Source organism: Falco rusticolus, chromosome Z (genome assembly GCF_015220075.1).
Source record: "Falco rusticolus isolate bFalRus1 chromosome Z, bFalRus1.pri, whole genome shotgun sequence".
NCBI lineage: Eukaryota > Metazoa > Chordata > Aves > Falconiformes > Falconidae > Falco > Falco rusticolus.
Window position 1 is genome coordinate 60,057,838 of NC_051210.1, and position 25,093 is coordinate 60,082,930.

At 42.9% G+C, this 25,093-nt stretch overlaps 1 protein-coding gene across 8 annotated transcripts; it reads right to left on the reverse strand.

Annotated features, from left to right (window-relative positions):
* Positions 1 to 1,120: 1,120 nt before the first annotated feature.
* CDK7 (cyclin dependent kinase 7) lies at positions 1,121 to 24,856 on the reverse strand. 8 transcript variants are annotated; one of them, XM_037373453.1, is made up of 13 exons: positions 24,772 to 24,856; positions 24,659 to 24,740; positions 24,197 to 24,256; positions 19,719 to 19,752; positions 17,895 to 17,962; positions 15,942 to 16,010; positions 14,265 to 14,375; positions 12,875 to 12,993; positions 11,737 to 11,836; positions 9,848 to 9,934; positions 4,084 to 4,233; positions 2,317 to 2,464; positions 1,121 to 1,349 (listed from the first exon to the last, which is right to left on the reverse strand). In XM_037373453.1, the coding sequence occupies exons 2-13, from the start codon at positions 24,716 to 24,718 to the stop codon at positions 1,324 to 1,326; spliced, it is 1,032 nt and encodes a 343-aa protein (XP_037229350.1). In that variant the 5' UTR covers positions 24,719 to 24,740; positions 24,772 to 24,856; the 3' UTR covers positions 1,121 to 1,323. The 8 variants fall into 8 exon arrangements, with proteins under 8 accessions (XP_037229350.1, XP_037229352.1, XP_037229349.1 ...); XM_037373455.1 differs by lacking the exon at positions 24,197 to 24,256 and having other exon boundaries at positions 24,772 to 24,850; XM_037373452.1 differs by having other exon boundaries at positions 24,659 to 24,825.
* Positions 24,857 to 25,093: the final 237 nt, after the last annotated feature.

Below are 25,093 nucleotides of genomic sequence, written 5' to 3' on the forward strand. Positions count from 1 at the left end.
TGAGGTCCCTCTTAACTTATTACTGTAAGATTCCGCCTTATTCCGTCGCGCCCCCCCGCTTTCCGTCACGAGGCCTCTGGGCTTTTAGGATCTGGCAGTAACCTCGGGTTTGCTCGATCTGCCCTCAGTATCGCTAGCGGCCACCCCTCGGTCAGCAAACCCCCTCCCAAGGTACCTTTCCGCCTGGGGACTACGCTGCGCGCCGGATGTCTCCGTGCGTCTCGCCAGCCGCCCTATTACTAAACATACCGTTTTACCCGTGGATCCAGGGGTTTCTCTTCTGCTCCTGGGGGAACAGCTGAGAAGAGGAGGCTCCTCCGAGGAGATCTCCCAGGGCGTGCCTAGGAGCGTCCGCTCCGCAGCTGGTCCCTCAGCCGAGCAGAAATCCTCCTGCCTGGCTCGCCAAACTGACGTGCGGAATTAGACTCTATAACTCGAAAGTTATAAAGTAGGTATGTTTATTGCACACAGATGCTCGGGGGATCGCTCCTCCACAAGCATGCGTGCCTGAAGTGATGAACCATCTCACATTTATACAATAAAACAAATGAATATTCAATTAACGCCTATACATATTCGTTACCTAAACCCGCTTACTCTTGCTTCCTATGTTAATTAGCTTATCAGTCCTTTGCCTGGAATGTGGTGGTCTTGCAGGTTTGTAGGCAATTCATGTCCTTGTGACCATCCCATCTTCTCCAGCAAGAAGACTTAGCACTCCCTCCCTCTAGATAACATTGGAATGTCTCTCATCCTTTTTATAAATAGCCCCTTTGTTAGAGGTGTCCCCTCAGAGCTGTGTGGCTATGTGACCAGACACCGCACCCATGACCAGTCACCATACCCACATTCCTTGAGCAGACATATACAATCACAATCGATGTCCAGTGTCCCCATTTCACACTATTTCTCCATATCAACATTATAGGGCTAGCAGACAATCACATGTACATTGAGGCTTCAGGTGAGAAGGGTGTTATTTGTCCCGAGGGTGTTCATCTGTACAGGATAGCATGATACACTAATTTGAAGTAGCTTTGTGCTGTATGTAAATCTGTAGCCAGCAAGCAGTTTTACAGTTACTACCTCAAAGCACAAGTCAAAGTAACAAGACAGCAAACCAGAGAAAGGAATCTTCTCGTTTATTTAAGACTTTTTTTTTGAAATAAAGAGAGGTAAGTTAATTAAATCTCCAGTCCAGAAAAATATTATTTTCATATGTGAAATACGTATTTCTTACAAAGTAGCCATCCAGTAACTATTACAGCGTTTTTTTCAGTGGTTGGGACTCGGGCCATTTTCACTTATTTTCATCCACAGCAATCAAAAAATCAATTTTTTTGGTAATCCTGGAAAGTGTAAATCACATTGTTACTGAAGGGGTCCAGCCCCCTCCTCAGGGTTTTACTATTTGTTTGATACCGTTCTTGAGATACATCTACTCCAAGATGCTTAATGTTTGCTGCAGCAAAAGTAATTTGATAGATTCTTTATACTGTGTCAAGTCAGCAAAAAGCTTAGTGTGGTACCTTTTATACTCTTGTTTTGCAAACCTACGGCTCCATAGAAATGCAGGTTAATAGGACTAGGAATTGGTGTTCTGGGGAAGCCGTGCTGCTTTTGATAAGTTTGCCAGAGTGGAGAAGATGGACAATGATGTTATCATAACATCAGTGTCTCCACATACCTCACTGATCAGAAATAAGTGGCAGCAATAGCTAGAAACGGTGCATGCTTAATACTTTCCACAGGCAGTCATCCATCAGTGATAGTTTTCCCGTAACAATAAAGAGGCTGTTTTTTGAGAAGTACAGCTGCTGCACATCTAAGTTTGGGGAACACTCCCCACAGGCTACAAGGTTTTGTTCTTATGGAAAAGCAGCACTTAAGTGGATGGCATAAATTTTTTCTTCTGACAGCTAGACCCCAGTGCCAACATTTTGTACGAGAGTACACATCACTAATCACTCAGTCTATTCTACTAAGTTCCAGAGTGCTACCTCAACAGGGCTAAGGGAAGGAGAAAGTCGTGTGCTGGATGCAAGCATAGGTCAGCCTAAGAACTTCAGGAGATGCAACTTATTTTGAAATTACTTTTGCACATTTCTACCTTCAATAGCAATAAAAATATGCTGTACTTCAAATTTCATTTAAACAAAGACTGTAGGATTGTTCTTCCAAACCAATATTCAGATTTTCACTTTAGATGGTATAATGCCACATAAGGATGTCAAATGAAATTCTCAACCACTGAATTACATTCTCCCTGAGCATGTAGTTCTTGTTTCAAAACAGGTGAAAAGATTCAGAAGTTACCTTGAACTATTCCTTCTTTTTTTTTTCTTTTTAAATTTGAAAGTTTGCTTTGTTCTTCCTTTATAGCTTCTGCAGGACAGTTGGGTCTTGGCAGCTGATTTCCTGGAGTGGGTCCTGGTCGGTTACTGAAATACTTCTGTTTCAATGCCTTAATGATAATGGCAAAAAAAATAACCAAGTAATTATTGTAAAGTGTCAGAACACATATAAAGAGGATATAATGCAATAAGAACTTGCAATTGGAACTCCAAAACTACTTGGACACTTTTATACCAGAAGATGGCCTTCAGGCCAATCAAGATTTTGTGTTCTCAATGAGTATCTGCAGCACTTTGATTTGTCAGGAAAGAGATAATTGTGTACTGTTATTTTGTTAGACTGCTTGAGTGCTAGTTAAAAAACCCTAGACCACAATGCAGGACATTTTGTACAAAACAGCAATTTTCTAGCTCTGAAGAGTTTACATTCTTAACAGAAAGATGAGACAAGAGGATACAAAAAAAAAAGTAGGAATAAAACCACATAGTAAGAATGTATCCAAAGCCTTGCTTGATCAGATCCAAACCTTGGACACCAGCTGTTTTGCTAGCTTTTAAGACACGTCTTTCCCCCAAAATTCTTTAACTGTGCTGCTTCTACACTACAAACTGTGAGAAAAACACAGTTTGAATTAGAGCAGAAGTTGAAAACAAATGAGCAGGGTTAATTTCATGCAGTGGAATGACATGGTCTGTTTTAATTTTTAGGAATTCCACAGCTTCTATAAACTGTAGTTGAGGAAAAGCTGTCTCTTAGGTAAACCATTACTCCTACTAATGTCAGTTACATGGTATTCAATGCTAGCTATAAATCAAGCCAATACAGTAAGTGCAAGTTGTTTTCTGCCTTAAACTGTGGCATTGTCAACAAAAACATTAAGACCAGAAAAATCATATATATTCAAAATTCAAGTCACCACCCTACAATATGACTTCTAAAATGACTTCATACTTCCGAGCTAGTACAGAAGTGTCAGAAGTACAGCAGAACTAGTTATTTGGAATCTTATATTGAAAATTCTTGAATATGGTGACCAAAAAAATCCTGAATGCGCTCTGAAAAGATCCTCTAGTAAAAAGACACACATGCACTAACTCCCTGGATTGGAATCTGCCTTGTCCAAGAAGCAATGAGGGAATCTTGGCCTTAAGGGGACAGCTCTGTTTCATGCTTTGCTCACAGTGTAAGGCGATAGAAAGTTTTGAAACTGTCAGCTGCTATGTCTTCCTCACAGCAGAAATCATTATTCTGAACGAGAATATTTTGCAAGATTTTCATTCAAAATCCTTCATTTCTCCCCATCAAGTAGTACTAAAACTGAGATCAGTTTCACCCAAATATAATAGAAAAGGATATTCAGATCAGAATGCTGGTTTAAATCACCACAGAATTTCTTTCAAACCCAGGGAATAAGATATGCAATGTTAAGACTTCAGCTTCAAGCTTTAGGTGATTGCGTTTGGGATGTCAATGTAACGGCTGTCTGATGGCCATGACTCATACACCTTTTCATTTTCTACGTTTGCTCTACATTGGGGATGAAGATGATCAGTCAGCATTATTCACGCCTTTTAGAGAGTTCTCTCCATAAAACACTGGAAATAACGTTGCTAGCATTTCTGTTATATGACGTTTCATTTCAAACCTGTATTACTGGCTTCAAAGCACATTTATCTGCTATTAACAGTAGGTTAATGAACATTTGGACATAATGCAAGTGTACTATACCTGAGTAGCTGTAACTCTAGTGCAAGGATTAAATGTGAATAAGCCTTGCAGAAGACTTAGCAAATCATCACCAGCTGCACTGAAGATATGTTGAAGTGGCATTCCCGGAAAAGACTTAAATGTGACATAATCCGGAAGACTTGTCATCCCCTATTAAGACCAAAAATGGAATGCAGGTTTTTCAAGTTAGAAAAAGTTCCACTTTTCACAGAAAGGGAATTTCATATGGCTTTTAGCAGATATAAATTATCTTTCAAAACACCTTGCTAATACTTGGTCACCAAAGTAAAAGTAGTGTAGGAATAGTAGGTCATAAATATTTGGGTTTTTTTAGTAAATGTTGTCTCACACTTGCCCTTTCCAAGTGATCTGTCTTTCCCTAGCTTTAGTGGTGACCAGTCCAAAAGGGAAAAGTGGTAGTAGAGTGGGTACAGACAGATGAAGTATAACTTTTTTTTTTGTGAACTGACATGGTGGAAGAGACAAGATTCACAAAACAGCCAGTCTGCATTTTCTCCAAGTTAATAACACGCAGTCTCAACTTCCTCAAAGCTAGCTGATCATCCTGAGCATTTTGAGATACTTTTGAAATGCACAACTGAAACTTTTTTCTGGGGAGTAGGAGGAGGGAAGGAAATATATGCCAATCAGTTAAAAATAACACATGAATCGCATTTTTTCTCCTGAAGGTATGAAATCAATCCCATTGTATTCAAATCCTGTGATAAAAATGATCTTGTAACAGACAATTATCTAAACAGATTTTAATTATTTTAAACCTCTAGTCATCACACTTCAGTAAGATTATCCAAGCAAAATAAAATACTAACAATGAAGTGAAAATGTGCTCAATCAATTACAGCCCTGACAGTAAAGACTTCAATTCTTGAAATGCATAGATTTGCATATTAATTTGCGAATGCATAATCTGTCATGCTAGCAAATCTTGTAGTCTCTCTTTTCTCCAAGTATATCTTCCCTCTTCCTCGCCAAAGAAAGCAGAAATGTCACTGCAAAAATCTCCATGCATTTCACTTAGAATCCCAGAGCAACAACAGGATTGTGTGGGGCTAGTAGCGTCTCATACAGTTCTTCTCGGTACAGCTATCGTTCCACTTGGTGATTGTGTACCATCGCATTCAAGTACCATTGCCACAAAGGAAAAGTGGCACGGAGAGGGATCAGAGGTGCGATGCGGTAACTGGTTAACAAGCCCAGCAAGTGCTTCCACAACTCCACTACAGAAGAGGACAGTCTGATCAGGGAGTTCTGGACACCATGTGCCCATCAGCTGGTCCAAAGGAGCCACGCCCTGCTTCCTATCACCCTGCTCATTGTGCACCCTGACATGAAGTTTAGCCCAGTATTAGCGAATTAACCATGAAGAGGCAGTTACTCTGCCTGTTCCCCTTTGCTCACTGTCTCAGAAATAGTGAGCACTATTTGGCCGCAGCCAAAGCATGAGCTGTCTCCCTGCAAAAAGCCCAGCAGGATACTCAGCCTACTTTGGAGATTGTCACCACTGCTGCGCTAAAAGCATGCAGGCTCATGTTAAGAAATTAAGAGTGCCTCCTGGTTCCCCCCAGTGGCAGCACCCGCCCAAGAAAAATTGGACTGGCAGCTGGAAGCTACAGAAAAGGGAGTTTCTGCAAGGAACATATATAAAGCTTTATATATTGACCAAGACTACTGGGAAGGAAATAATTGGTTCAGTTTGGATTCAAACAATGGCATATCAAATATCAAATTCCTGAAGCCCCACCAGACCTTCAAGTTGCATCAATTATTGAAACTGAGTAGGATGCTAATGGAGGCACTGCAAGTATCTCTACATGACCCTTCACAAACATACATGTAGCCAAACTAAGCAAGTGCTATCGCAGATCTGTTACTGTGGATTAGCCCGACTTGCAAATATGAGGAGAGTGGTGGGGATGCCATCCAAATTTCAGAATCAGAAGCCTAGATCCTCACTTTGGAGTCTGGAATCTGGCTACAGTTTCCACCAGAAAACACAGATTCCATCTTCTGGGCATCAACAGCTTATGCTCAAAGAGAGGTACTCCGAGATGACTGAGGACACTTACAATTCCCTGGCCAGTCTCACAGATTCAGAACTGAGCATAGCTAGGTTGGTTATCGGTCATGCTTTATATGTAGGCCCTGTGGCAGATGAAGACCTATCATATCCCAGTGAGACACAGTAGTGTCTACTACTTGAAAAGGGTCCACTCTCAGGACATCCAATGCCAATAGGTGCTTGCCTTACAGGTACAGCAGCCAGCCCCCACCATCGTCCCTGCTACTAAGTTTCTACTGTGCCTGTTCTGCTATCTTCCCAACTCTTTTAAATGGACTTGCATTCTTCACTCATTTACCTCAAGATAAATGTACAAGATAAATGAAGTACACCTTCATTCATTTACCTCAACATAATCACCATAGTCATACCCTTACTCATGGTCTCTTAACCTTAGCTGAAATTTCTTCCACTCCTTATTTCCCCTGCCAGCAGTATACCAATGACATTACCCTGGGCAGACCTACAGATCCACCTGTTGCAGAAGATAATACACTCTTAGTTTCAGCCCTGAAAAACCACTGGGATCTTTCTGTTCCTCCCTGTAAATGGCAGGGCCCTGCCCAGAATGTACCAATCTCCTCCTGTGCCAGTACCAAAAGTATTCCTGAAGTAGTCTTGCAATGTGTTTTACCTTTACCTACTACCTCCTCCAAACATGACCTCCAGAGATTTTAGGCACTTTATAAATTACAGCATGCCCACATCCCTGGTTTTAGTCATCTAGTCCATTCTCTGTATTCCTTGCTGCAAAAACATTTCACTTGGGACTGTAACACAAATCATCAACAGGCCTTAACCCTTCTCCTAAAAAGTATTCAAAAGTATCAATATTTAGGATCCACCACCATTACTGGCAGATTTGAACTCAGGATCCAGTAGAGTGGAAACGATCCCTGGTGGGTACTGCTCCAGGAAAGAAGTTCTAAGGACGATACCCCAAAACATTTTGGTAGCAAGGGGTAGCAAGGTGCACAAGCCTCATACTGTGAACAGCAGCATGCTTTACTTGCTACCTCTTCTGACATTGACAAACCCCGGGATCATCCCCTTACACTTGGGTTTTGACATCCTATGCTTCACGACATCCTTCACAACATTCCTTTCCCTGAAGGATGAACTCAATCCAGTGCCACTCAACACAGGGTTCTTGGTATCCCTTGTCATCACTGATGGGAACCCAAACTTCACGCCCCAACCATTGCATTCTCACCCACCTTGCCCTTCCCATTCCTTTAGCTACCAACAATCACTCAGATTTGCCCATTACTTGAGTCCCTCCTTCCACCATCCCACAGGAGGCTGCCTGGTTTACTGATGGCTCAGCCATCCTTTGCCGCAATGACTGGTTTGGGTACAACACCCCTATCTATACCACTGACTGCCAAATCATTATGGCCAACTGCCATGGTACTACTCAAACGGGTAGAACTCCTGGCCCTTTGTTTAGCCATTCAGTCCTTTGCCCATGCTGTCTGACCCCTGGGCTGTTCTTCTAGGCACACTTAGTGGCCTTCCCTCTTAGACAGCATGCTCCTTCCACATTCTTACTGCAGAAGTTAGAGGCCACTTTCTTTAGGAAGATATTGGCACACATTGGCTGTGGGTCATGTTGATCCCATTCTGCTCACTCCACCATGGCTGAGGCTAGATGGAATGACTGAGCACATGCTACTGCTGCAGAGAGGTCGAAGTGAGAGTGGACACTGACACCCATGATAAGCTGATAGCAGCCCAGTAGTAGCAGATGAGACTGAGGAAATCTTAGTCCAAACCTGCAACCTGGAATGTAGAACCACCATTGTAGCACACTGGTTGCATGAGTACTGGAGTTAATCCACTGTTAAAGCTTTAGCCCAGATTGCAGCACACTCTGAAATAAGTCTTCAAATGTAGCGAACTGGATGTATTCAAACTGACAGATGGGAAGACCTGGCTTAGGGAACCTGGATACTTTAACACTGGTAGGGGGAAACCCCACAGATCCCCGGTATGGAATCCTCCTTTGAGACCATCTTATACCTCTATAACCCAAGAGCAGAATGTCACAGTTAGCTGTGGGATCATAAGCAATTCAAATGGGAGATACCTCTGTATCAGTTAAGGGACCAGCACATCAGCGGACCAACAATCATCATGCTGGATACCTATGTTAACCCTTTTGTAGCATGGCTTTTATATTTTCTCACTCTGTGAACTCCATACGCCTTTGGCTAATGCCCTGATAGCTCTCTTAAATGTAATATCACTACCACATCTCCAAGTCCCTCTCCTACTTCACTTCCCAAACCCACCATATCATCCACACCTTTATCAGTATGAACTTTCCCTAACTGAATGGTTTTTGCAACATGGAGACTTGCACCAACTACTGAAACTGGGAAAGAAGCAAGCACAACAAACTTTAATAGCTGTGGTACCAGGTTTAAAAAAGCAAACCAACAAACAAGCCCAAACTAAGGAAATCAAACATAGTTGGCAGGAATCCCTTTTAGGATAGCCTCCCACCGTTAGGTGGACATGGAATATTCTACTTCTTTACCTAGTTGTTATTATTTTGAGTGGCTTCTTACTGGTTCTAGTTGTCATATTAGAAGACTTTTACTTGGCTTTTGTCTCACACTGTTCTGATGGTTTCTTGGCACACCACCTTATTGAAAGTCTTTTCTCAATTTAACCCTTCATCACTCCATGACCAGACTACTCTCCACACCTGACGCTCCCAGGTGAGGTGGGTAGTGTCAACATCACTCTCGGGCTCATGCTGCCATGGCAAGACAACTGCTCTTTCCCCCACACAGTCAGAAGGGGAAATGTGGGACTAATATTGCCTTATAACGTGTCTCCTCCATATGGTGACCACTTGTCTTCTATGGCTATAGCTCCACTCGGTATTTTTGCACTACTTAAGGTAGCATTCGAGCACCATTCACAAAGGGAACTGGCACAGAGGGAGAGCAGAGGTGGGATGTGGTAACTGGTTAGCAAGTCCAGACAGTGTTTCCACAACTCAACTAGAAAACAGGACAGTCTGATCAGGGAACTCAGGACTCCCTCTTGCCTGTCAGCTGGTCCAGGTCACTCATCAGAAGTCATGCCCTGCTTCCTGTCAGTCTGCCTGCTAACCATGGTTAGGTAGGTCATTGTGCACCCTGACACTAAGTCTGGCCTGGATTTACTCTCACCTCAGAGATAAGTGTACTACCAGTTTATATTTGTTACAGTACTGTTACTCTGAGATAAACCGTTTATCCCTAAAGCTGTTGGGTCTGGTGTTTCTTGCTGTACCCCAAACTAGGCCAACTGAAGTCCCTATGAAGTGTTTCTACTTCTGAAAGTGATTAAAGCCTTTCAGGTTAAAACAGACTAATTAATCAAGCATCTCAAAAACATTAAGTGACAACAATAATTTACAACAATGGACATGGGAAACTGGATACACACAGAAAAGAAACCAAGAAGTTTCATTACTGTTGCTTAATGCTAACAACACTGCCATGTTGACCGGATTTGTCAAAAGAAACTATAGACCTCAGTTGTTTATCCTCCACTTCGTGAGATCAGGCAGCTGCCTTCTGAAAAATCTACTCAACCATTCTGGTATACCCTTTAATTTAATTTCAAAAGCTAAAATAGAGAGTATCAAGTAAAACTAATGTCAGCCTATTAAAGAAAGGAACTCACAGGCCACTGTTCTTCTGTTGGAGTGCCTAGTGTTTCAAATATCCTTGTCAGCTGGTCAAGATCAGAGTCTCCAGGCAAAAAAGGAACCTGGAAGAAGGCAACAGCATTTCATTGAATTAATTTCTGAACATCAAGTCTAGAGAGGAGCTTTGAGCTATCCCTCGTAGTTGCAAGGTAAAATATCTTTGTATACCAGCTGCTCACAAGAGGTACACTGAATATTTGAGGCTTTCTGGTGGTGTTCAAATAGATTCTGAATGCTTCTTGCAACCCAGGCTTGATATCACTAAATTGACAGCAGAGAGGTAAACATAGGATTAAACCACCACCACATTAATAATTAAACTTAGGAAAGATTTTTACATCTCAGTTGCCAGTTTGAAGTCAGCTGGTCCCAGTGATCTTTCCATCCTTTGCTCCCTGAAATTAGGTTTTTATATATTTTCAAAACATTTATGTGAATTGTAACTGAATTATACAAGCAGCAGTTATATTGATGGCACGAGATCACAGCATGAGGGAGAGTAGTGACCCACTAGGATAGAAACTGCCTAATCAATGTCACATCTCATTTAAACTAAGCATAAGACAGAAGAGGGGATATTCGCCCAGTTCAACTTGTAGCTCGCAATCAGGCACACAATGCAAGAAAAAATGGAATTTGTGACCAAGGTAAAATTGTTTAACTATGTAGGACATAATGATCATCCCTACTAGGTGGCGTACTAAAACTTGGTGTCATGAAAGCCCCTTGAACATAACAAACTGCTTTTGTAAAGTTCCCAGAAATTGCATTGTCCCTCAACCCAGTACAATCAGGAAGAAAAAGGACAGACACATTTAAAACTATCACAGTGATAAAACAATTGTAACACATTTTCTGCTTTGTGAGAAACCTAAGTATCAACAGAATTCAACAATTTCTTATTTGCTTTTGGACCTCCTTTGAGTTTATCCAACTTTAGCCAGTCTAATGCATATTTATGTACACATGACTAGTGCTGCTTAAACAGCCACTGTACATTTCAATTTCTAAACTGTCAATCAAACTGTACCAGAACACCTATTTGTGTGATAAACCAAGGCAAAAGATTTCTTTCAAGGTGTTTTCACAGACCAATTCCCCAAGCTAGCTCATGACAGAGCAACACAAACATTTAAAGTACAGTGCAAAAACCAAGAGGAAGCCACTTACTCATGGAAGACAAAATTTACTGCAGGCTACTTCATGCTTTCAGCTATTCCTGTGCCCGTGCCCCCCACTCCCCACCTCACACTTTCATGTCCTCTCCAAAAAGCTGCATAATAAATGGTCCACTTCAGGAAAACATACATAAGGACATTACATCTGAGTACCTGTTAACCTTCAGCTTCATTCCAATATTGTCAACTAATCACAGCTTCGAAAAACATCAGCCTTCTGCTCATTACAAATAAACTCACAATTAAGGCACTGTTGATAATTATTTACAGTTATTGAGGAACAATGTAAAAGGGACAGAGTATATACGTATCTAGGACGTCACACTTGTAGAAGGGTAGCAAATTAAATCTAATGGAAGGTTGTGCGAAAGGGTAACACTCAGAAAACTAGAAGAGTTATGTATATACTCAACCTACCCCAAGGCAAGACTGTGACAGTTTGTTGCAATTTTTTTACCCAGCTGATTACCAATGATTGTGACGCTTATGGAACCTCTGCCTGTTCCAAACCTTCACTTTCCTTACAGTTAGCAAGCTTTTGGAAGCTTTTTCCACCCACATCTTCTTCCTTTCCTAAATAGCTTAATTGCCTTCACCTGCTGCTGTTAACAGGAGAGAGGAAGTCTGCAGACAAAGCTGTAAAGCACTGAAAAGCAAATACAAAATGCTTACATTTGAAGACTTACCCTGAGGAGCAATTCAGCTAAAATACAACCAACAGCCCACATATCAACACCAACACCATACATTTTGGCACCAAACAATAGTTCTGGGGCTCGGTACCACCTGAAAATAAAACACATTTTGGGAAAATCACCTGGGTTTTCTCATGTCAAATGTTATACATTGTAGCAATGCAAGAACTACACAGGCAAGAGCAGTGTCCTCCTTGTATTTTTCAGACACTGAAGAGCTGTATTCTACCCTTCATTTAAGAAAGATTGATAAAAATTATGTATTCCTCACCATAGGTTCATATATAACCACAAACTAACTGCAGTTTCAACTGAGCTGATTAACAGAACCGAAGACGTGCAAAGGAAAAAAATATTTAACAGGCAGGTTTGCATGTTATAAACCAAAATTTTCTTTAAACTTTATGTTGCAGAAATTAAAGACAGACAGAATTCCTTCCAGCTTCCAAAAATCTCCATACCAAAAGACCTAAGTATAGAAACTAGTCTTATGCAAAATGGACCTTGACAGTAGTTGTTTAAAACAGCTACTTCCACTGCCTAAAAACTAGCAAGTTTAACGTAGTGATCTGACAACTGCTGCATTTCAAACTACTGTAGCATTTCTGCCTTTTGAGTAAAGGTGTTAAAAAAAACCAGCTTTGCCCGAATAGTTTTACCATTACAGCAGATAAAAGGAAATACCTTGTGTATTTTGCAGTCCTGCTTTTTAAAGCATACTTTAAATAAGCATGCCATAAATAATATTTATTAATCAATTGTTCCAGGCTTTTGTCTCATAATAGGTAATCTGGTTAGCTACAAGAAAAAAGATTCTACCTCTCATGATTAACAGAAAGTAACAGTTGTCTTGTTCTGAAAGCCAGGCAGATACATATTATTTCCAGGCGTTTCAAAAGAGTGTCATACCCCAGAACAACAGCTATGGATGCATATTCTAACAGCTCTTGTGGAGACTTTGCCAAACAATGCTTTCTCATGTTTCCTTTATGAGGTTCTTGCCATTACAGGTCTATCAAATGAGCTAGATGTCAAACTTTGAACATGTTGATTTGACATGACATGTTTCAAAAGACACTGCAAAACAGCTACACAATCACTATGTAAGGAACAAAACACAATATCTTACCTTGTTACTACCTGATGTGTATAAACTCTGTTGGGACTTCCAAAAGATTTTGCCAAGCCGAAGTCAGCAAGTTTTAAAATGCCGTTTTCATCTAACAACAAATTATTTGGTTTAAGATCCTGTCAGTTCAGAAAGTAAAGAATTAGTTTTGCCAGTGCTGATAAAAACAGACATATAATGAACCTCCTGGCAGGCGTGTCATACAGTATTCTAAAATGCAGGCTTTTGATTCTACCTTAAGCCTACATTGTGAGGAAAATCCTAAAAAACACCCAAACCAAGAAAGCTCCCTACAAACCTACCCACCACCACCCCAAACGATAAAACCAAGGAAATAAAGTATATCATTATATGTGAAAATGCGTGAAACACACCCATTTGAATATTATAATATTTAAGCTGCTGAGTTTAAAACAAACCTATCTCCTTACAGGTTTTTAGCTTTGCTGCAGGAACAGCAGTGCTGATTTAACTGAGTAAGCTACCATATGAAATAAGACCTTGCAAAAGTTTCAGATGACTGCAGAAATAATGGAAGTGATACAGTTTAATACAGTATCAGTATTGACAGTGTTGACCTCTGGCCAGCAAAGAAGCACGGACACAGACATTTGCTCACTCCATTCTCATCCCATCCTCCTACCCTCAGGAGGACAGGAGGGAGAAAAGCAGCAACAAAAGCAGGAATATGTAATAAATATATAGGCATTTATATAAAGGCAGTTTAACAGGTGAAGGAAAGAGGAAAAACCCAAACAAACAAGCAATGCAATGGAAATCATTCACTCCTTCCACGCAGACCAATACCCAGACAAGTCCCTAGAGCCACCCTGGAAGCCCAAATTTCCCCCCCTCCCCGGCTTTTACTGCTGAGCATGGTGTCACATGGCTCGCAATATCCCTCTGGCCAGCTTGGGTCGGCTGTCCCAGCTGTTTCCCCTCCCCACTTCTTGCCCACCCCAGCCCACTCACCGGGGCAGGTGCAGAGTGGAGTGCAAAAAGAGAAAGCCTTGATGGTGCCCAAGCACTGTTCAGCAATGGCCAACACACTGGTGTGTTGTCAAAACTGGTTTAGGCACCAATTCAAAATGCAGCACCATACGGGCTGTTGTGAAGAAAGTTAAATCCATCCCAGCCAGAGGCAGTTCACAGTACTAATCCAAGTCACATGTAACCTGAGACACTTTTATATAAATATCTAAATGATAACCACATCAGTAATTCTTAACATTTCTGGTACTGTTACTGTCTCTCCAAAACAGCTAGCATGAATGCTTACGGACTAAGAATGTCTGAACTTCAAAACTATCTTCCTTAGACTTTAAACTCAAACTCTATCGAATATGACTTTTGTTATAGCATAAAGGCTGTCAATTTAGTACATGCTTACCCTGTGCAGAATCCAATGCTGATGTAAATATTCTAACCCTTGAAGTGTCATCAGCATATACGCCTTGATGTGAGATTGTGTCAACACAATGCTAGTATCCTTTATAATAACCTGTAAAATGTTAGATTGATAGACTTCCATTATTTCAGCTGAAAACTTATTTAATTCTTTAAGACAAAGTTCAAATTGGCAGTCACATATTCTCTACTGTTCTCACCCTTTTCCCAGAAAAACAGGTCTATTCTGGAGATCAGAAACTGAAATGAGTAGTCCAGATAGAATAATAAACTCTTGTTTCCCACTCATTTTCTCATTTGCTAGTTATGCAAAGTTCACGTAGGCTATCTCAGTTCCAGGTTGACACTCAAACACATGACAAAGACTACTACATAAAAATGATAAATGTGTCTGTAAACTTGAAATTACATTCCCACTTACTGATTCTTTCTCTGAGCAACCTAAGCATCTAACCTTTGTAAAAGCAATGGTTTCCTTTTCTATTTCCGAAGAGCAGGAGGTATGGCCACTTTGCTATATGTTAACAAATCTACTTAAAAGTTTTCTACATTCTTTGACTCTTAACATTAAGATTATATGTAAACACCTTGTTTGAAAGTATTTTCTATACTACTCCCCAAAATTTGCTTCATATGACTGTTCAGTTCAGTAATACCCTTTCCTAAAATTTGTTTGAGACCTAAAAAATAGCTGTCTAAAGCTACCTAAAATTTAATGTGTGTAGCACACATCCAACAGGCTGCAGTCCCACATGGTGGCTTGAGTGATACAATACAGATAAATGCTCTGCATACCACAGCCTTATGTAGTACAAGAGTATTTAATTCCTCTCCATACATCATATCTTCTTCAGCTCTAAATGTTGCACAGTTACTGGTTAAACAGAATGAATCCTCTAAAGTCTACTCATGACTTCAACTTCCATTAACAAAAAAATGATCTAACCTTTTCAATCTTGTGTTTATCTAGGTTTCAGCAAGCCTGTCAACATTTTCTTTTAATACTTTAAATGCTAGCCCCAGTTCTTAACAGCGTATGTATAATGAGCTAGCTTAACAACCCCATTAATTTCAGTCCAGAGTAGGTATAACATGTGCTTACACAGATCTGACATGAACTGCCATCTAGGACAGTCTTCCAAACTCAAGTACCTTGCATCAAAATTTCTCATAAAGAATTCCGCAAACTTAAGTCAGATCAACTGACTTACAGATGTTTCATTCTCCAAGACTGTAAGATGGTCATATGCAAGTACCTAGCACTGTTACATTTAAAAGAATGGTTCAGGTGCATGTGATTTCAGTACCAGCTTATCACTTGATATACTTTAGTATTGCACTTGAATTTGTTTGACAATACCATGCTTAGCAACTGCACTCTGAGATGCTGATCTGTGACTGAGGTTCTACACTGGAGTTCCAGAAAACTAACATACTAAACATAATCTGTTACTTGAAGACCATGCTGACAAATATTTAAAAGTAAAAGCATTATCAGTGGAGAACTCATAAAAATTGTCAAATTATTCAAACTACTTTTAGGACATGAGCTTAATCAACTCACATAATGTAAGTCACCTTTTTAACATAGGCAAATAAAAGCCTTGTAAAATAAGATGTTCAAAAAAAAACACTTGAAGACACTGAAATAAAACCTTACCTCTAGATCCGTTTCCATAAAATCAAAGACCAAACTAATATTGGACTTGTGTCCAAACGCATCTAGGAGCTGTAAATCAAAACACATTATGTTGAAGCATACCGTCATACTTCCAGTTTTCTAAAATTCTGCAACCATTGTAGTCTGCATGTGGATTTTTAGCTTGCTGAACTTGTTTGAAGTTTTTCAACTTGCAATATAAAAATTCTTACTCATTTTAGCTTTTTAACTTAGTCTCTAAAAAACCCCACCTCATTAAGTAGGTAAGAACATTTTGCACAACTGCCCTTCCTTCCTGGAGGTAGAAAAGAAAAAAAAAGAATTAACTTTATCTGTGGTAGCTAACATGATAATCTAATGTAATAAAAACACTTTGTCCTCTCCCCAGACTTTGCTGTTCTATAAAACTGCTACCCTTTCTTGATGCTCAGACCAAGTTTTGGCCATGGATCTCTGTGTATGTCCTTCCTGTAAGCATGCAGACTTCAGAAATTCTAAGTGTTAGGCTTATTAACCTCCCTGTAAATATACTCTTAGGCATGCATTCATCTTTGTAGCAAGTTTTGTATGATAAATAAAACTCTTTGGGAAATATTCAAACAGCTGTGTAATGACAGAATCAGCTTTTAATCTGAGATAACACAAGCGTGATAATAATTAAACATAACAGATCATCTAGCCTGGTATTCTACCTTCAAGATCAGGAAGGTATGCTCTCCATAGTGTTGCTCATTCCTTACAGTCTCAGTATGACGACCATGTGAATTACCCAGTTGCAAGACAGTCATTTGCATAGTTCATAACAGCAGTGACTGTGCTCATGTTCTGCAGAAACCATGGTAACAGGAGATACTATGCAGGTGAGCCTACAGGCTCGGCCAGTTTTTCTCATTCTTGCCTCTTACACTTCCAACATCCACAACAGTTTTATGAGGACTGTTAAGCGGAGTTGTCTGTTGCCTTTAGTACCCGATTCTGGACTTGCGGATCATAGATTTGTCTAATTCCTTTTTGAACTGCTGTTGCTGTCTGCTTCTACAATGCCTGTGACAACACATTCAAAAAAATTCTCTACACACTGTGTCAAGTAGTACAATTTCCATACCCCCCGAAGTAAACATGTTTTAAATGCGTCTCTTATTTCCAGTACTTTGGAGTTTTGCAAGTATCTGTTCTGCATGCACTTTACCTACTACCTCAGTTCTGTAGACCTCCCCATTCCCAGCCTTGTCTCCAGAGTAAGGAATCCCAGACTTTTTCACAACAAAGATGCTCCATCCCTTTGCCATTTTAATTGTCTTTCTCTGTACATTCTCTAACAGCTAAAGCAACCACTTTGAAAGTAAGTTCATAATCTGGAAGAGACCCATATTTCCACTCTGAAAAAGTTAAATACCTGGAAAACCCGTATTTGGTCCAATATTTATGGCAGACCTTCAAATTATCACTATTCACTAATTTAAAATATCTCTAGCTCCACCTGGGTATCTGTAGCTCTAAGTCCACCTAAATACAACTGAAAAGATACAGGTTTTTAATCCTTCTAACAGAGGTTTTAGGTATCAGTACTAAACACTAGTAAGCCACCTGAATCTCACTTTCCATTGCTTACGAAAGCCTGCTTCTGGCTGTCACCAGTTCCATGTGAAGGACTCAGCGCTGCACTCATTTGTAAGTCTATCAGAGAGATGTAAAATCAGGTAATCTAAATTTCTATGATTAATACCCACATAGCTCCAGGATAAAATGCAAGATAATTACAAAAGAAATTACCATGTCTACTGAAATTGGTGTTTTGTTGAAACAGTTGTTTCACTGCCCATTTTGCGCTACAAAAAATAGCTCAAAAAAAAAAAAAGCATCTCCATGAATCAACTGATTTTAAATTTCAGTCTGAACCTGTATCAAAAGTATTTGAGGACTGATTCTAGAAGTATCATTCCTTTTACTTACACCAATAATATTTGGATGGCTTAGCTCCTGTAACAATTTTATCTCCCTGAGGGCTGTTCTGTTGATTCCTACATTGGGGGGTGGGGGTGGGGAAAAGAGAGACAGAACAAAATTTTAAACTTTGGATTTAGCTCCAAAGAAACCTATCATCCTGTTACTCACTGATGATTTACAACTAAAAACTACTTTCTGACTACTCAACAGTTTACAAAATGGCAAGTACATTGCAACAGATAAGTGGATTGCTGCAGAACAGAAGTGGACATAGACTTTCTTGCACAGCAAATATATTCTGCACCACATTAATCTGATTTAGATTATGAGGCAAAACGGACCCCTGCTGGCAAAAAAGGAAAGCTCTAGCAGAAGCCTAGGAAAAAACACAACACTTTCAGGGTATTGTAAGCTTTGGTTTTATAAGTTACATCTTGCACACATCAGTTCTTCCATGTGTCTCACCTCCAGAGGGAGGCACAGTCACAAACCTCATGAATATATCTCTTTTTTTGTTTTAACGTAGCATCAGTCAATAAGGCAAGACACATATTTTTCTACATTCATGCTGTGGCATAAAAGGTACGGTGGCCAAAACCTGCTCATCCTTGCTTGAATCCTTAATAGCCGGATTTCATAAAGGAAAAACCAAGGGGTAATGGGCAGTAATGGTGCACTTTGGCAGTCACACCAACTGTACCCTGTACCACACCAAACAATGATTCCTTCAGGGTAACAATTCATCCTTCAAAAATGCTGATATGTATGGCTTGCATGAAAACTGACTGGCAAGCAAACGCTCCTGTGTTATGTTGTACAGGAAGATTCAGCTATGCATGAGCTGAAAAAAAGTGTTCTCCCAAAACCTGGGATCCAATTCAACATGTAAGACTCTAGCAAAGTTTTAAGCAAAGCTACATGGATTACCTTACACCTCTGCTTTGCCTACTTTAATTTCCTTATTTTGGAATCAAGATGACAATGGCTGCTTTTGGGTGGGCAAAGCCTTAGATTGAAAAAAAAAGTATGCCAGGTTACCAGATAACACAGGGAAACCAGATATGACCATTACTTTTAGTAACATCTTTGAACTATAGCTAGACATTGTATAGGCCAAAGTAATGATTGTCCTTAAAGAACATTAGTCACTGAAAGCCAGGTGGATCACAACTCAGCTGTGAGACTCTGGGATGACTTCTAGTTTCTGTTTCAAAATGTCTTCCCTTAGAATGGAATTGAAATGTTGAGAGAAAAGATTGGTAACCTCGTGCAGGACCTCTAAATGATGGCAACCTACACACATACAAAAATTCTAGCTGTAAGAGAAGACCAGGGTTATTGCAATATCCATGCTGAAAGGAACGTGACTAGTCAGAGCACATGATCAAAAGACAAGGAAGACCTTGTTTTTATCAACTTTTGTCTCTGAATAAGTAACAAAAATAGAACAAAGGAAATATCTAAAGACAGAGATAAATACTTTCACCTGCCTTAAATATTTAAGGCACAGAGATACACCAATACAAAAATTTATTCTGAACTCCATGCTGTGAAGATGATTATTCTGTGTTATATTCACGTTTGTACCACACTGAAATTAAGAAGCTAAGTGGTTATATACTCATATTTAGACACATACCACGCATCCAGATAGCTCTGCTGCTTTTTTCTGTCCCTGCGGTTTGGGAAGTATTTCTCCCCTAAGCCCTACATTGAGAGTTTAACTCATTTTCCTCAGCCAAATTATGGTGTGGGAAATTAACGATCCCATTTACAAAACCAAAACAAATGAAGCACAATTCTGCAGCATGAATTTGTTATAAAACTCACCATCTTTAGCTTCTGATCTGTGTCCCAGTTTAATCTGAAAAGAAATGTTTCATATTATATGAGGTTAAGCCATCTGCCCCAACAGTATGGGATATATTCTTTACTATTACCCTTCCAAGACAGAATGAGTTTCAGTACCATGAAACACTTCACTAGTTAGGGCTGGAGGTTTCTTTGTTGGTTTTTTTCCCCCTTTTAAAAAAAAATTGTCTCTACAGCATTAGTTTTTATAAAAGCTTAAAGTAAGTCTGTTTGGTGCTGAAAACAGACATAATGCAAACTGGCAGTATAAATTGCTTTGTAGCCACTGTTACGCCACTAACAAGCTTCTCAGGGAGAAACAAGGGCAACGTTAATTACAGTTGTCTTACAATTCTAGTAAAATTAACGTACTCTGTAAACATGGGCTGGCTGAAACTCCTTCGGTCTCAATCATCTATTGCCCTGGAATTTTCAGGTCCAGAATTGCACCATTGATTTTTCCAGGTGATAAAAATTAAGAAAATATTCTGATAAAATATTCTGGTGCACAAGCTGCTTTTTCTTCCATTTTACCAGTAAGAGGAAAGGGTGCAGCCAGAAACAGACACATAATGCACATCAACTTCTGGCTTCATGGCTGGTGCCATTGTGAGGGGTTTGGCTTCTGTGACAACGGAACATTCTTTGACTGCAGTCTGTTAGGGAGGGACGGGATCCATCTGTCTAGAAAAGGCAAGGGAATCTTTGGCAACAGGCTGGCCAGCCTGGTGAGGCAGGCTGTAAATTGAACGACTCGGGGGCAGGGGTCCAAAGCAGCAATGCTCATAGAGTTGCATCCAACAAGGGAATAAGCCAGGCCAACCACAGCAGTGATGTATGTTCCTTAACTGCCTCCACAGATGAGTATCAGAAGGCCAGCAGCCTCAAGGGTGTGTGTGGCTATGGTGGACCCACCTGCACGCCTGCTGTGAAACCCATGTGCTCCATTACCTCTCAAATGCCTGCACACCAATTCCCGCAACATGGGGAATAAATGGGAAGAATCTGTACGTGGCTGCAGGGCCACGATCTCATGGCAATTACAGTGACATGGTGGCATAGCTCCCACGAGCGGAATGCTGTCATGAATGGCTATGTACTTTATCGGAAAGACAGGCCAGCAAGGAGAGGTGGTTGAGTTGCTCTTTATGTGAGGAAGCAACTGGAATGTATTGAGCTCTCCCTAGGGGTGGATGCAGAAGGAGTCAAGCGCTTATGCATAATGATTAAGGGGCAGGCCAATGCGGGTGACACTGTTGTGGGTGTCTGCTACAGGCCACCTGATCAGGAAGAGGAAGCTGATGAGGCCCTCTACAGAAAATTGAGGGTAGCCTCATGATCACAGGCCCTGGTTCTCATGGGGGACTTTACCCACCCCAGTATCTGCTCGGAAGACAACACAGCTAGGCACGCATAGTTCAGGAGGTTCCTGCAGTACGCTGATGATAACTGTTTGACACAAGTGGTGCAGGAGCAAACGATGCAAGGCGTGCTCCTAGACCTTGTACACACAAAGAAAGGAGGACTGGTTGGGGATGCGGAGGTTGAGGGTGGCCTTGGATGCAGTGACGACAAGATGGTGGTGTTCAGGGTCCTGCATGGAGGATGCAGGACAAGAAGTAGGATTGCAATCTTGGACTTCAGGAGAGCTAACTTCGGCCTCTTCAAGGACCTACTCGGAGGAATCCCATGGATTAGAGTCCTAGAAGGTAGGGGGGTCCAAGACAGCCGATTAATATTCAAGCATTACTTCCTCCAAACTTGACTGGTGCACCCCTATGAGTAAGAAATCAAGCAAAGTGGGCAGAAGACCTGCCTAGATGAGCAAGGAGCTTCTGGCAAAACTCAAACAGAAGAAGGAAGTTTACAGAATGTGGAGAAAGGGACAGGCCAGTGGGCAGGAACTAGGAATGCTGTCGGAACATGCAGGGAGGCAATGAGGAAGGCTAAGGTCCATTTGGAATTAAATTGGGGTGGGGGAGTGGCGCAGAGCAAGGACAACAAGAAGGGCTTCTTCAAGCACATCAGCAGGAAAAGGATGACTAGGGAAAATATGCGCCCGCTGCTGAATGAGGTGGGTTCCCTGGTGACAAAGGACAGACAGAAGGCAGTTACTGAATGTCTTCTTTGCTTCAGTCTTCACTGCCAAGGCCGGCCCTCAGGAATCCCAGACCCTGGAGGCAGGAGAAGGAGTCGGAGAAAGAAAGACTTCCCCTTGGTCAAAGGACTATGTCAGAGATCACTTAAGCAAACCTGACACCCACAGATCCATGGGCCCCCATGGGATGCACCCCTGAGCACTAAGGGAGCTGGCAGATGTTAATGCCAAGCCCCTCTCCATCATCTTTGAAAGGTCATGGAAGACAGGAGAGGTACCTGAGGGCTGGGGGAAAGCCAGTGTCGCTCCTGTCTTCAAGAAGGGCGAGATGGAGGACCCAGGAAACTACAGGTCAGTCAGCCTCACCCCCATCCCTCGAAAGGTGATGGGAACAGCTCACGCTGGAGGCCATCTCAAAGCACGTGTAGGAAAAGAAGGTCATCAGGAACAGTCAGTGTGGGTTCACCAAAAGGAAACTGTGCCTGTCCAACCTAATAGCCTTCTATGATGGAATGACTGGGCTGGGTAGGCAAGGGCAGTGGGTGTTGTCTACCTTGACCTCAGCACAGCTTCATGGGTAAGCTTAGGAAGTGTGGGTTAGATGAGCAGGCAGTGAGATGGACTGAGAAGCCTGAATGGCAGAGCACAGGGGGTTGAGATCAGAGTCTGGCCGGAGGCCTGTAGCCAGCAGTGTTCCCCCTGGGTCAGTACTGGGACCAGTTCTGTTCAACTCATTACTCATAAATGAGCTGGATGAAGGGACAGTGCCCCCTCAGCAAGTTGCTGATGATACAGAGCTGGGAGCAGGGGCTGATACCCCAGCAGGCTGCGCTGCCATTCAGCGAGACCTGGACAGGCCAGAGAATTGGGCAGAGAGGAACCTGATGAAGTTCAGCAGAGGCAAGTGTAGGGTCCTGCACCTGGGGAGGGACAACCCCACGCACCCGCACAGACTGGGGCTGACCTGCTGGAAGGCAGCTCTGCGGAGAAGGACCTGGGAGTGCTGGAGCACAGCAAGGTGCCCATGAGCCAGCAGTGTGCCCTGGTGGCCAAGGTGGCCAGTGGGATCCTGGGGGGATCAGGAGGAGCGTGGCCAGCAGGTCCGGGGAGGTGATCCTCCCCCTCTGCTCTGCCCTGGTGAGGCTGGTGGTGGGCTTCCCAGTTCAAGAGAGACAGGGAACTACTGGAGAGGGTCCAGCAAGGGCCACAGAGATGGTGAGGTGGCTGGAGCACCTCCCTTCTGAGGAAAGGCTGGGGGAGTTGGGCCTGTTTAGCCTGGAGAAAATTGGATCTTTCCAAGTATCTTAAGGGTGAGTGTCAAGAGGCTGGGGCCAGGCTCTTTTCAGTAGAGCCCAGCAACAGGACAAGGGGCAACGGGCACAAACTGCAACACAGGAAGTTCCATCTAAATATAAGGAAGAACTTCTTTACTGTGAGGGTGAGCGAGCACTGGAACAGGCTGCCCAGAGAGGTTGCAGAGTATCCTTCAGACTCTGGGACATTCAAAACCTGCCTGGGTGTGATTTTGTGCAACCTGCTCTAGGAGAACCAATTTTAGCAGCTGGTTGGACTAGATGATCACCAGAGGCCCCATCCAACCCTAACCATTCTGTGAAAAACAAGAATGCTTTCACAACAGCTGCTGCTAGTAGCAACCATACAGGAAAGGAAATAAAATGCTAAAAGGGATTAGTGTATCGAACAAGTTTACTTACTATAGATATGGCTCCGCTTGGCTAGTAAAGTAGGCTCTTTACCCCACCAAAACACTGTAATGTGCATTCTTCATCCCTCACAAGGCACAGCTAATCACCTATTTTTATCACAAAAAGTTCCTGCAATCTTTCCAGATAGTGTGAAGGGGAACACTTTATGACAACACAGACATTGTCAGCATTTGTATTCAGGTAAGTTGCACATCTAAGGTCATTTTTGTCAAATGTTGTCAAAAAACTACCATCAGTTCTAAAGAACTTTATCAGGATTAACATTCCTGGACTGAAGGAAATGGGACACAGCAGGAGGTAACATAAAAAAAAAAGCTACCATCAATGAATAATAAAGTGTTAATTTAGAAATACGTGGGGTTTTTTTTAAATAAATCTAAGAAATAGTCAAAATTTCAACTTAAAGACCAGGTAACCCTTCTGAAATTGAGAAGTGTAGTAATAGTGAAGCTAGTCTCTCACTGCGGAGAGTTGGGAGCATTAAAGACAGGTTAACCAGATCATTTAAACAAAACACTGTAGAAAAAAATACATATTGTCCCACTACCCCATTAGCGTGGTAAAAAAAATCATTAGGGAGGTCAAGAGCAACCAGACATTTGATCACAGAATGGAAAATCCGCGACACTTACCTTTTTAATAGCCACAATTTGGTTGTTGTTCTTGTCCCTTGCTTTAAAAACGGTAGCAAACTAAGGAGAAAGAGGCTCGAGTAACTGGAGGGGTAGGCCGGCCGCATGGGCTGTTGCCTGCGCGGCCTCCCGGCGGCACCGACGCTGCGGCGGCAGCGGTGGCCCCGCGCCCAGCCCCTCAGGCCCAGGCGCCTGCCCTCCGGCGGGGGCAACCCGCCCCCGCAGCCGCCCCCCGTCTCGCCCTGCGACCGCGGCACCCTCCCGCCTCGCAGCGGGGCACCGCTGCCGCCTGCGGAAGGCGAGGCCAGGCCCGACGGCAGGCAGCCCCAGGGTCGCGGGCGCCCGCCACAGCCCCTCCAGGCACATGAGGGGCCTCACCACGGCCGCCCGCCGGCCCGCCGCAGAGCGGGACCCGCACACGCACCTTCCCGCCCCGCCGCTCACGCCCCAGCGGCCGCTCACCTGCCCCTCCCCCAGGAAAGCCAGTTTCTCGTAGCGCTTCGCGCGTGCCCGCGCGTCCATCGCCGCCGGGGGGGCCGGGGGGGCCGGGGGGCGGCCGGGGGGCTGCCGGGGGGCTGCCGGCGGAGCAGCGGCTGGGCCGGCGATGCGGCTCCAACACCCCCAGCGCCAGGCCCCGCGCTACTTCCGGCGCTACCGGCGCGCCGGCCCGCCCCACCCTTTTCAACTGCCGCCACGAACCGCTAATCGCGGCCCGCCCCCACCCCCTGCCCTCCTGCCCCCGGCCCTTGTCCTCCTGCCCCCGGCCCTTGTCCTCCTGCCCCCCGCCCCCGCCCCCTGCCCCGCCCCCTGCCCTCCTGCCCCCAGCCCTCCTGCCCCCGCCCCCTGCCCTCCTGCCCCCAGCGCGGCTGAGCGCCACAGCCGGCACGCTGCGGGGGC

What these genes read in the sequence shown, in the direction of transcription:
- CDK7 (XM_037373453.1), bottom strand. Translation starts at nt 24,718, where the DNA reads ATGGACGCGCGGGCACGCGCGAAGCGCTACGAGAAACTGGCTTTCCTG. An exon ending in CAGATCAGAAGCTAAAGATG is followed by an intron (nt 17,963 to 19,718) that starts GTGAGTTTTATA and finishes CCCCCAATGTAG; the next exon opens with GAATCAACAGAACAGCCCTC. An exon ending in TAGCTGAATTGCTCCTCAGG is followed by an intron (nt 9,935 to 11,736) that starts GTAAGTCTTCAA and finishes GCCTTCTTCCAG; the next exon opens with GTTCCTTTTTTGCCTGGAGA.